Here is a 14097-nt window from a genome sequence, read left to right on the forward strand (position 1 = left end):
CCAATATAAAGGGCTGTGAAGACCAACAAAAACATACCTCTTCAATGAAAATACTAAATTAAGATCCAATATAAAGGGCTGTGAAGACCAATAAAAACATACCTCATTAATGTAAACCTTAAATTAAGATCCATTTAAAGGGCTGTGTAGACCAATAAAAACATACATCAATGAAAATACAAAATTAAGATCTAATATAAAGGGCTGTGTAGACCGATAAAAACATACCTCATCAATGAAAATACTAAATTAAGATCCATTTAAAGGGCTGTGTAGACCGATAAAAACATACCTCATCAATGAAAATACAAAATTAAGATCCATTTAAAGGGCTGTGTAGACCAATAAAAACATATATCATCAATGAAAATACTAAATTAAGATCCAATATAAAGGGCTGTGTAGACCAATAAAAACATACCTCATCAGTGAAAGTATCAAATTAAGATCCATTATAAAGGGCTGTATAGACCAATAAAAACATACCTCATCAATGAAAATACTAAATTAAGATCCAATATAAAGGGCTGTGTAGACCAATAAAAACATACCTCATCAGTGAAAATATCAAATTAAGATCCATTATAAAGGGCTGTGTAGACCAATAAAAATATATCTCATCCATGAAAATATCAAAATAAGATCCAATAAAAAGGGCTGTGAAGACCAATAAAAACATACCTCTTCAATGAAAATACTAAATTAAGATCCAGTATAAAGGGCTGTGTAGACCAAAAAAAGCATACCTCATCAATGAAAATACTAAATTAAGATCCAATATAAAGAACTGTGTAGACCAATATAAACATACATCATCAATGAAAATACTAAATCAAGATCCTATATAAAGGGCTGTGTAGACCAAAAAAAGCATACCTCATCAATGAAAATACTAAATCAAGATCCAATATAAAGGGCTGTGAAGACCAATAAAAACATACCTCATTAATGTAAATCTTAAATTAAGATCCATTTAAAGGGCTGTGTAGACCAATAAAAACATACATCAATGAAAATACAAAATTAAGATCTAATATAAAGGGCTGTGTAGACCAAAAAAAACATACCTCATCAATGAAAATACTAAATTAAGATCCATTTAAAATGCTGTGTAGACCAATAAAAACATACCTCATCAATGAAAATACTAAATTAAGATCCATTTAAAGGGCTGTGTAGACCAATAAAAACATACCTCATCAATGAAAATACTAAATTAAGATCCATTTAAAGGGCTGTGAAGACCAATAAAAACATACCTCATCAATGAAAATACTAAATTAAGATCCATTTAAAGGGCTGTGTAGACCAATAAAAACGTACCTCATCAATGAAAATACTAAATTAAGATCCATTTAAAGGGCTGTGTAGACCAATAAAAACATACATCAATGAAAATACAAAATTAAGATCTAATATAAAGGGCTGTGTAGACTGATAAAAACATACCTCATCAATGAAAATACTAAATTAAGATCCATTTAAAGGGCTGTGTAGACCAATAAAAACATACCTCATCAATGAAAATACTAAATTAAGATCCATTTAAAGGGCTGTGTAGACCTATAAAAACATACCTCATCAATCAAAATACTAAATTAAGATCCATTTAAAGGGCTGTGCAGACCAATAAAAACATAACTCATCAATGAAAATACTAAATTAAGATCCATTTAAAGGGCTGTGTAGACCAATAAAAACATGCATCAATGAAAATACAAAATTTAGATCTAATAGAAAGGGCTGTGTTGACCAAAATAAACATACCTCATAATGTGAATGTCCTAAAAATGTCATGTTGATATAGAAATCATATATTAAAGAATGCCATTCCATTCCCAAACATCAATTTTAGCATGAAAGAATATGCCTGTAATAATGAAGTATGGTTAGGACAAGGTGAAGTGAGGTGAATTTGGGTGGGTGGGTGGGTGGCAGCAAGGTGGCAATGGATGGGTGTCTTTCTCAATAAATGGTATGTATCAGCTGTCATCACCTAATGTCCTGACACAATATCTAAATCCATCTCTCTCTCCAAAACATAATGGCCTAGCACAATATCTAAATCCATCTCTCTCTCTCTCTAAAACATAATGGCCTGACACAATATCTAAATCCATCCCTCTCTCTCTAAAACATAATGGCCTGATACAACATCTAAATCCATTTCTCTCTCTCTCTAAATCATGATGGCTTGACACAATATCTAAATCCATCTCTCTCTCTCTCTCTAAATCATGATGGCCTGACACAATATCTAAATCCATTCTCTCTCTCTCTCTCTCTCTAAATCATGATGGCCTGACACAATATCTAAATCCATATCTCTCTCTCTCTCTCTCTACAACTTGATGGCATGACACAATATATAAATCCATCTCCCTCTCTCTACAACTTGATTGACACTATATAAATCCACCTCTCTCTCTCCCTCTACAACTTGATTGACACAATATATAAATCCATCTCTCTCTCTCTACAACTTGATGGCATGACACAATATCTAAATCCATATCTCTCTCTCTACAACTTGATTGACACAATATATAAATCCACCTCTCTCTCTCTCTCTACAACTTGATTGACACAATATATAAATCCATCTCTCTCTCTCTCTCTCTCTCTACAACTTGATTGACACAATATATAAATCCATCTCTCTCTCTCTCTCTCTCTCTCTCTCTACAACTTGATGGCATGACACAATATCTAAATCCAAATCTCTCTCTCTCTACAACTTGATGGCCTGACACAATGTCTAATTCCATCTCTCTCTCTCTAAAACATAATGGCCTGACACAATATTTAAATCCATCTCTCTCTCTCTAAAACATAATGGTCTGACACAATATCTAAATCCATCTCTCTCTCTCTCTCTCTCTACAACTTGATGGACACAATATATAAATCCATCTCTCTCTCTCTCTCTACAACTTGATTGACACAATATATAAATTCATCTCTCTCTCTCTCTCTCTCTCCAACTTGATGGCCTGACACAATATCTAAATCCATCTCTCTCTCTCTCTCTCCAACTTGATTGACACAATATATAAATCCATCTCTCTCTCTCTCTCTCTAACTTGATTGACACTATATAAATCCATCTCTCTCTCTCTCTACAACTTGATGGCCTGACACAATATCTAATTCCACCTCTCTCTCTCTAAAACATAATGGCCTGACACAATATCTAAATCCATCTCTCTCTCTCTCTCTCTCTACAACTTGATTGACACAATATATAAATCCATCTCTCTCTCTCTCTCTCTCTACAACTTGATGGCATGACACAATATCTAAATCCATCTTTCTCTCTCTAAAACATAATGGCCTGACACAATATCTAAATCCATCTCTCTCTCTCTACAACTTGATTGACACAATATATAAATCCATCTCTCTCTCTCTCTACAACTTGATTGACACAATATATAAATCCATCTCTCTCTCTCTCTCTCTCTACAACTTGATGGCATGACACAATATCTAAATCCATCTCTCTCTCTCTAAAACATAATGGCCTGATACAACATCTAAACCCATTTCTCTCTCTCTCTAAATCATGATGGCCTGACACAATATCTAAATCCATCTCTCTCTCTCTCTAAATCATGATGGCCTGACAATATATAAATCCATCTCTCTCTCTCTACAACTTGATTGACACAATATATATAAATCTATCTCACTCTCTCTCTCTCTCTCTCTACAACTTGATGGCCTGACACAATATCTAATTCCATCTCTCTCTCTCTCTCTCTACAACTTGATGGCATGACACAATATCCAAATCCATCTCTCTCTCTCTAAAACATATTGGCCTGACACAATATCTAAATCCATCTCTCTCTCTCTCTCTCTCTCTCTCTACAACTTGATGGCATGACACAATATCTAATTCCATCTCTCTCTCTCTAAAACATATTGGCCTGACACAATATCTAAATCCATCTCTCTCTCTCTCTCTCTACAACTTGATGGCATGACACAATATCTAATTCCATCTCTCTCCCTCTAAAACATAATGGCCTGACACAATATCTAAATCCATCTCTCTCTCTCTAAAACATAATGGCCTGATACAACATCTAAACCCATTTCTCTCTCTCTCTAAATCATGATGGCCTGACACAATATCTAAATCCATCTCTCTCTCTCTCTAAATCATGATGGCCTGACAATATATAAATCCATCTCTCTCTCTCTACAACTTGATTGACACAATATATATAAATCTATCTCACTCTCTCTCTCTCTCTCTCTACAACTTGATGGCCTGACACAATATCTAATTCCATCTCTCTCTCTCTCTCTCTACAACTTGATGGCATGACACAATATCCAAATCCATCTCTCTCTCTCTAAAACATATTGGCCTGACACAATATCTAAATCCATCTCTCTCTCTCTCTCTCTACAACTTGATGGCATGACACAATATCTAATTCCATCTCTCTCTCTCTAAAACATATTGGCCTGACACAATATCTAAATCCATCTCTCTCTCTCTCTCTCTACAACTTGATGGCATGACACAATATCTAATTCCATCTCTCTCCCTCTAAAACATAATGGCCTGACACAATATCTAAATCCATCTCTCTCTCTCTAAAACATAATGGCCTGATACAACATCTAAACCCATTTCTCTCTCTCTCTAAATCATGATAGCCTGACACAATATCTAAATCCATCTCTCTCTCTCTCTCTAAATCATGATGGCCTGACACAATATATAAATCCATCTCTCTCTCTCTCTACAACTTGATTGACACAATATATATATAAATCTCACTCTCTCTCTCTCTCTCTCTACAACTTGATGGCATGACACAATATCTAATTCCATCTCTCTCTCTCTCTCTACAACATGATGGCATGACACAATATCCAAATCCATCTCTCTCTCTCTAAAACATAACGGCCTGACACAATATCTAAATCCATCTCTCTCTCTCTAAAACATAATGGCCTGATACAACATCTAAATCCATTTCTCTCTCTCTCTAAATCATGATGGCCTGACACAATATCTAAATCTATCTCTCTCTCTCTAAATCATGATGACCTGACACAATATCTAAATCCATCTCTCTCTCTCTCTAAATCATGATGACCTGACACAATATCTAAATCCATCTCTCTCTCTCTCTAAATTCTGAACGCCTGAGACATCTAAATCCATTTCTCTATCACTCTCTAAAAACATGCATGACATAATATATAAATCCATCTCTCTCTCTCTCTCTCTCTACAACTTGATGGCATGACACAATATATAAATCCATCTTTCAGTTTCTCTCTAAAACTCATAAATGAATTTTTGACACTTTCATGGTAAAATGTTTTGTCATATTTGCTTTCCAATTAGTGAATGATGTTTCATCCCCATTGCACAATGTTTGAGAATTCGGATCCCTCCCAAGTGCATGAGTCTGAATGGCTGAGCATTCTGATCCCTCCCTAGTGCATGAGACTGAATAACTGGACACTGATCCCTCCCTAGTGCATGAGATTGAATAGCTGGGCATTCTGATTCCTCTCTAATGCATGAGATTGAATGACAGGGTATTCTGATCCCTCCCTAGTGCACGAGATTGAATGGCTGGGCATTCTGATCCCTCTCTAGCGTATGAGATTGAATGGCTGGGCATTCTGATCCCTTCCTAGTGCATGAGATTGAATGGCTAGGCATTCTGATCCCTCCCTAGTGTATGAGATTGAATGACAGGGTATTCTGATCCCTCCCTAGTGCATGAGATTGAATGACTGGGTATTTTGATTCCTCCCTGGTGCATGAGATGGACAGAGTAAGCAGAAAATCTGACACTGAGTCTTGCCATTCTTGTACAGATCAAGCTGTGACTGGTTACTTACCATTCTTGTACAGATTTAGCTGTGACTGGTTACTTATTATTCTTGTACAGATCTAGCTGTGACTGGTTACTTACCATTCTTGTACAGATCTAGCTGTGACTGGTTACTTACCATTCTTGTACAGGTCTAGCTGTGACTGGTTACTTACCATTCTTGTACAGATCCAGCTGTGACTGGTTACTTATTATTCTTGTACAGATCCAGCTGTGACTGGTTACTTATTATTCTTGTACAGATCTAGCTGTGACTGGTTACTTATTATTCTTGCTAAAGTATTTCTGTTTTCAGCTGGGGTGTAACTCTGCTTTCACCATGACTATAAAATGAGGAACATACACCTATAAATTAAGATGAATATGAAATCAGGAAGATAAACCTTTAAATAAGATAGCTATGAAATCTGGAAGAAAAACCTATAATTAAGATGAACATGAAGTCAGTTAGAAATACATGTAATAAAGATAAATATATTTGAGAAAGGGACCTCAATAATATCATGACTTCTGAAACTGACTGACCTTATATCTCATCATTTTTTTATGGATTAGGGACCAACCATTTACTTTGTGGGAAGGGGGTCTAATACCTAGGATAGCTAGGTGAAAAAGAGCAGGTGACCAAAAAGCATGAAAATATAATAAAAGTAATACTCTTACACTGATTTGTAGCAAAATAGAACTTATTCTATCCACATATTTGCAGGGAAAAAATGAGAGAAAAAGGAACAAACTATCCTGGTTGGAAAGAAAATCCCAGACCCCACCCACAAGATTAAATGCTTGGTCCCTTATACAGAATCTCCTAGAGTTTCAATTGCAGTTTCAGTTTTGATGATGAGTCATTAAAAATCTCATTGTTATATAAGCACAGTAAACTTCAGTGTACATGAAATGAATGCCACATTATAAGTACATGTTATCAATGATACATGGCTATCTTTATCTCAAGCTGTATCATCTCAACAAGAAACATTTGCTGTAACCAGTCTGCTTCTTCTGGTACAAAGAGTGATCCAACATGTTCTGCACTGAGTTGACAAGTAATATACATGTGTACACCCAACAACACACACTGTAGACCCTGATCTGACATTGCATTAATTGCCAGCATAGAATAGACTTTTCAGTTTCATTTACATCATATGTATAGAAAGCAGTGCAGCATAGATCCTGACTTGCAAGCACTTAAGAGTCTATGCAATTTATCTCCTAAATAAATTGAATGCACATAGATCCTGATCTGCCAGCACATAAAAGTTTTCACAGTTTCCTTTAAATTCTAAATCAATATAATGCAGCATGAAGCTTACAGCAAATAAAGTCTATGTGGCTTTCCATAAATCATACATATAATACGTAGAATAAAGATATAGCATAGACCCTGATCTAATACACAGATATTTTATAACACATGTACATAGAATATTATATAATACATACAATAAAGATATAGCATAGACCCTGATGTGCCAGCACATAAGGGTCTAAGTGGATTCCTATAAATTATATATAGTTATGTAGAATGAAGAAGCATCACAGACCCTGATCTGCCAGCACATTATGACAGCCAGACCTGGGTCTTTGCTGTTCACTGTTAACACATTAAGTGCATATGACCACATGGGTAAATGTGGCATTAAAATACTTAAGGGTACAACAAATATCCAGGAAGTTCGAGGGCAATGTGCTGGCCTTTGTAACCAAAGCAACAATGAGGATATGGTTGGGAGTGGGGGTGGGGGTGTGTGATTTTGGATTTTTAACATAGCCTTAACAATTTTTCAGCCATGCTGCTATGATGTCTGCAGTGTGGCAGTTTATAGTGATGTCTAGCACTGAGGCATCATGCTGCAGACATGTAGCATGATATCCCACCAAGTCACATTATCCAGAAAACAGGCTGACCAGTCCTAACACTAACCTCTTAATGCTGAGTGCCAAGCGAGGCAGCTGTTAGTACCATTTTTGCAAGTCTTTGCTAGGACTCGGCCAGAAATCGAACCCACAACCTCTTGCATCCGAGGCAGATGCTCTAACCACAAGGCCACTGGAGTGGTCGGGCTATGGTTGGGCATCTCTTCCAAAACACAACATGGAGGCTATGGACAAAACTTTAATCCATAATTACTAACAAATGGCCATTGAGCATACAGTCTGAGTGAAACAGAAGGCAGTTGTCATAACTTTGTAATATATAAATATGTAACCAACACAGACTACTCCGGTGGCCTAGTGGTTAGATTGTCCGTCTCATATGCGGGAAGATGTGGGTTCGATCCAAACTAAAAACAACTCTTAAACACAAATCGATTCAGCAACAGAAGCACTATATACATACTGGTATACTGGAACCAGATTCACTGAAGCCTGAAAATGAGATCACCATGACCTATACGCTATTGTTCTCCAACAGATACAGCCATAGACCAGTTTTCATGAGTAGATGAAATAGGCTACAAGTTATTGAGGATGTAATGGGCACATAGCCAAATAATACTAATCATTCGAGCATGAAAATTAGATTACAGTGACCTTGTTTTGCTATGTCAGAATTACAGTACCTTCCTTTTGATGCCTCTATTCAAGTTTTTCATAATGTTGGTGAAATAGGTTCCAATATAATTTGATGTCAATTATTCGTTAAAGAATAAAACAGTTAGGTTATAAATGTAAGCTATGATGTCATCTTGTTTATGTCATATTGTTTATATCATTGATCACTTAAAAATAGAACATATTTAATGATGTAATTTTATTGTAAACAATGATATTGAATTAGTCTGATGAAGCAATAAAAGGAAACCGGTCACAAATTCTACTTGTTGGTGTTGTTTATTTTTCAAAAATTCCAATATAATGAGGATACATGAAACAGTTAACTGAAATGTCACTTGACCAAAACCATTAGGTCACTATGACCTAGTTTTCATATAGTAGGATTCCGTATCTTTACATGCATCCATAATGCATTTTTCATAAATATACTGAGTGTATAATGAACATCAGGTAGCTATACAGCAAGTCACTTAAGTGTGAAAATTTTATCAAATTGATCTGACTTAGTCTTTTAAGTTAAATCCACATAGCAAATGAAATGAGCATCTAATGAACAAAGAGTTAAAAATTAAAAAAGCAATGAAACATTGAAATTAGCTTACATTAAATTAGTTTTGGTATGATTAAGTTACTGTCTTTGAGCCGGAAATGCATAATAAATTTTACAATTTACTGACAGTGTAGCAAAAAAAACCTGAAAATATAAAAGTCATTCAAGCATGAAAATTGGGTCACAGTGAACTAGTTTTTGCCAAGATGAGTTAGCCATATTGGATGTATGCCTGTAACCATCTATTTACACATGACTATTTACACATGACTATTTACACATGAGTAAAGATAATATTTTCAATATAACTTTCCATTCTTAAGGCCCAATAACAAGGTTTTCAAGATGACTGCTGTTGTGGCCATACTGGATGACAGATCATCACTATTTTCATTTAAGACCAACATCACAAGAAGTCTTCTGGTGAAAACCCATATCAATGTTACTTTCTGTTCAAGTAGAGTTGCAATTACAAGGTTTTTAATGTGGTTCCCATGATGGCCATATTGGATGTCAGACTGGCACCATTGCTGATAAGACCATACATTCAAGAGAAGTAGCAATAACACAAGTCTCAAGATGTCTGCTGTGTTGGCCATATTTGATGTAACATTGTTGCCATTTTTATTCAGAACCAACTAGACATCATAAGAGGTCTTTCAGTGAAATCCAACGATAACAAGATTTTCAACATGGCTGCCATCGTGGCCATATTGGACATCAGATTGGCACCATTTACAATCAACTAGACAAAAAAGGAAGTCTGCAAGAAAAAACCCTATGTAGATATAACCATTCATTCAGGAGGAGTAGCAATAACAACTTGTCCCAGTGGATGGTCAGATGACAGATGATGGACAACAGATGACAGTCCTCCTATGGAGCTAAAAACTATTTAGAACATCACTCTACATGTACATTTATTTTGCCTGAATTGGTTGTTGTTGTTTTGCTGTGGGGTTTAATGGCATTTTTCAGCACACGATAGGCTATACATGGTGGCCAGTATTAATGGTGGAGGAAGAACATGGGAAAACCCCAGAAAGAACCACCGACCCACGAGAAGTTACTGGCAAGCTTTCTCACATACCCACATTGGCTGAATTCAAGACTCGAACCAAGGCAAACACAGGGGTGAGATGGCAGTGATCTGTAATGGAGAGCGCTTTAGACCACTCGGACATTCGGGGGCCCCCTGCATGAATTGGGGAATACATTATATACAATAACCAACTGCATAGCTGTCAGAAGATGACATGTCACAGGAATAATTATTTTCGACACCCAAACCCGATTTAGAGAAACACAATGTTTGACTCCCAAACTCCCCACAGAGAGAGACCTTTAAATACTGCTGTTGGAGAACCCATTATTTTCAGTAATAAAAAGGCTGTAGACTGCGAGAACCCATTAGTTTTACTAATGGAAAGGCTGTGGGCTTTATTATTATTATTTATTATTATATTTTATTATGACTGTCATTATTTGACATAGAAAGATGCTATTAAAGGCACAAATCAGGAGTTGAAAGATTTTGTCAGCAAATACTATCATAATTCTGACTAATGCTAGAATTTAAACCATGGCAGTCTGCAATGATGGAATTATGTTACACAGACATGCTGTCTATGGCGATTTTGTTTTGTGCTTTCAATCTTCATAAGAGTACAGTGCATACAAATGTCTTTATAAGAGTATAGTGTATACAAATGTCTTTATTAGAGTACAGTGTATACAAATGTCTTTATAAGAGTATAGTGTATACAAATGTCTTTATTAGAGTACAGTGCATACAAATGTCTTTATAAGAGTATAGTGTATACAAATGTCTTTATTAGAGTACAGTGTATACAAATGTCTTTATAAGAGTATAGTGTATACAAATGTCTTTATTAGAGTACAGTGTATACAAATGTCTTTATAAGAGTATAGTGTATACAAATGTCTTTATTAGAGTACAGTGCATACAAATGTCTTTATAAGAGTATAGTGTATACAAATGTCTTTATTAGAGTACAGTGCATACAAATGTCTTTATAAGAGTATAGTGTATACAAATGTCTTTATTAGAGTACAGTGTATACAAATGTCTTTATTAGAGTACAGTGTATACAAATGTCCTAGATTCGCATCCTGACAATTGAATTAGGGGCAGTCTTTATTTACCAGCTCAAATAGAATGGGTATCTGATTCTGAAAGAAAATTTAACTGCCTCTGATGAGTTGAAACCTGCTTTCAAATTCAGTTGTATGGATGATAATGGATCTCTGCCCAAAATGTATGTTTGGAAGAAAAATTGTATTTATTACTCGGTGAAGAAATATACTTCGTGGTTATCACTTATTTGTGTTAGTTCATATAACAATCTGATACTGTAAATGTCGTTTCAAATGTGGTGTCTCAAATCAGCAGGCTAATAATTTAGAAATCTTTTCTCAAATTGTCATTAAATTGAAATGGATGTGATTTTTTTTATCAGAACTTACTGATAGTCATTTATATGATACATGTCTGTGATTTGGATTTTTAACATAGCTTTAACAATTTTTAAGTCATATCACTACATTGTCTGCAGTGTGGCAGTATATAGCAATGTCTAGTTCTGGGGCATCATGCTGCAGATATGTAACATTATGTCCCACCTAAGCACATTATCCTGACACCAGGCTGACCAGTCCTAACACCAACCTCATAATGCTGAGAACCAAGTGAGGCAGCTGCTAGTATGATTTTTATATTTAGTCTGTGGTATGACTCAGCTGCCCGGGTTCGAACCTATGGTCCCATTTACATGTATGTATTCTTTAAAAAGTGATGACTTTATAAGAACACAAGTTTATGTCAAGAGAGCAGAAGGTGGGAGTTAAATCTGTAAACCCAAATTCACTGAATTTAGCAGAATTCACTTTTATCTTAAATATAAGTGTAGTAAGTAAATGATTTATATTTTATACGTGAAATGCCCAAGACATATGCATGTCACTTACATGTGCAGTGAGTGAATGACTCACATTTCACTTACAGGTGTAGCATACTTCATTTATAAGTGAAATGTCTAATTTGCATTTGAAATCCTAATCCTTAATCACAGAGGCACTGATAAGCACTTTAATAAACCCAAGTGACCAATATCAGCCACATATAGGTTTGTCTCATTACGGTTCTATATTTTTAAAAGAATGTGTGTATAAATAAATCTACAAGATGAAAGACAACTGATATCAAAAGTGTACCAAGATCATATTTATTTTTACTTCTTACAAAAATGGTGGTGGAGGCCAGGGTGTGAGAATAGAGAAAGTAAACAAATTATATTCAAATAATAGTAGCATCATTGCATTTTTAAATTCTGTTTTGAATGAAATTCAATTTCTTTATTACAGGTGCAAAACAATCTTGTAAGCCAACTGAGCCCAGTGAACATTCTCCCACATCAAACTGACAATGCCCCCCACCCCTCCCTTTCCAAGTTAACAAATTCTGCAGCTGGACCATGGGGTGTGTGTGTCCCATCTAACAGCTGGATCATTGGTGGGGGGGGGGGTCCCATCTGACAGCTGGATCATTGGGGGGTGGGGTGGGTGGTCCCATCCGACAGCTTAACCACAGTGCTACACTGCAAAACTAAATGTTGTCCGATTTTTCTGACCCTTCCAACCCCATAATGATATTTTGACATTTAGGTTGGGTTTTGGGGCCAGAGTTCTCTTTCTATTTTAAAGTTGCAATTCGTCGACATCCTACTGTGTCAACATATGGTAGCTGATTACTCCTTAGCCCTAGAATGTAAGACGCATCACCCGATAATTCTGTTTTGGGGTAGTACCAAAACAAAAATATTAAGTGATACGTCTTACGTTGTAGGGCTAAATTCTCCCAGGCCTCGCAAACTTTAATGACCTTATCTATAGCCCTACCTGCCTGAAAAGGACATGAGGATGATTTATCTTCGCAGAAATTACAAGTATACCAATCGTTATATCTTTAAATAAATATAAATATATAAAATGGGGTCGGAAGGGTAAGAGGTAGCTGTCACTATGAACCAATTACAAGAAGTTCCTATTTAACATCTGATTTCAGACGTTTTGTGAACAAGTTATGGACAAACATCGTCAATACAATAAAGAAAACCTAAAATTTAAAAAAAAAAAACAGCTTTAAGTATCAGGAAAATAATACTTACTACGACGTATATCGCTAAAACAAAAAGTAATCGTCCAGCATGAAACTTGACGTTTGTTCTGAGATTGACATCACGCTCAGTCATGTGAGTTTAGCTGTCCGTAAATAAACATACCGTAAACAGTCAAAACCATTTTACGACACTATGTTCTAAATATTAACATCACGCCATGTGTGAACATTGTCAGCGGTTGTTATAGGGACAAGCGGGAATTAACATTACGCACATGGGTTAACGTGTCATGGGCTGTTATAGGCAAAAATGGGAATTAATATTACACCTATGGGTTAACTTGCCATGGCTGTTATAGGGACAAACGGGAATTAACATTACGCCTACGGGTTAAATTGTCATGGAATGTTCTTTGACAAACGGGAATTAACAAAACACTCGTGGGGTAATATGTCATGGGCCGTTATAGTCACAGGTGCTCGACGCGAGCTTGATGTTAAGAAGAAACAAAAATCATCTAAAGGAAAAAAAAATCATACAGTGACAAATATACTTGATATTACCCACATGACCCTTCTGACACAGGACCTTCTCTATCATAATATATAAGATAGAGCGGGTACTATGTCAGAACGGAGCATGGGGGTAATCTAAGGTATTTTTGTCACTCTGTATGATTATTTCCTTTACGTGATTGCTTTTTTTTCCCCTTAACATCAAGCTCGCGTCGAGCACCTGTGGTTATAGTGACAAAGTTGAATTAATATTACGCCAATGGGTTAACATGTCATGGCTGTTGTAGAGACAAAGGGGAATTAACATTTCGCTTATGGGTTAACATGTGGCTGTTGTAGGGACAAACGGGAATTGACATTTCGCTTATGGGTTAACATGTGGCTGTTGTAGGGACAAACGGGAATTAACATTTCGCTTATGGGTTAACATATGGCTGTTGTAAGGACAAACGGGAATT

At 35.9% G+C, this 14097-nt stretch overlaps 1 protein-coding gene across 2 annotated transcripts in view; it reads right to left on the bottom strand.

Moving 5' to 3' along the window:
* Positions 1 to 13308, bottom strand: part of LOC149784721 (ras-related protein Rab-32-like) — a 60028-nt gene extending 46720 nt beyond the window's left edge. The window contains exons 1-2 of one of the 2 annotated variants that reach the window (XM_089932748.1): positions 13173 to 13308; positions 6029 to 6196 (exon numbers count right to left, since the gene is read on the bottom strand). In XM_089932748.1, coding sequence (XP_089788874.1) covers positions 6029 to 6031 — 3 coding nt within the window. In that variant the 5' untranslated portion in view covers positions 6032 to 6196; positions 13173 to 13308. Of the gene's footprint in view, positions 1 to 6028; positions 6219 to 13172 lie in introns of both variants that reach the window. The other variant, XM_089932749.1, reaches the window with a different exon arrangement.
* Positions 13309 to 14097: the final 789 nt, after the last annotated feature.

This window comes from Sinohyriopsis cumingii, chromosome 14 (genome assembly GCF_028554795.1).
Source record: "Sinohyriopsis cumingii isolate HCF-2022 chromosome 14, ASM2855479v2, whole genome shotgun sequence".
Taxonomy (NCBI): Eukaryota; Metazoa; Mollusca; class Bivalvia; order Unionida; family Unionidae; genus Sinohyriopsis; species Sinohyriopsis cumingii.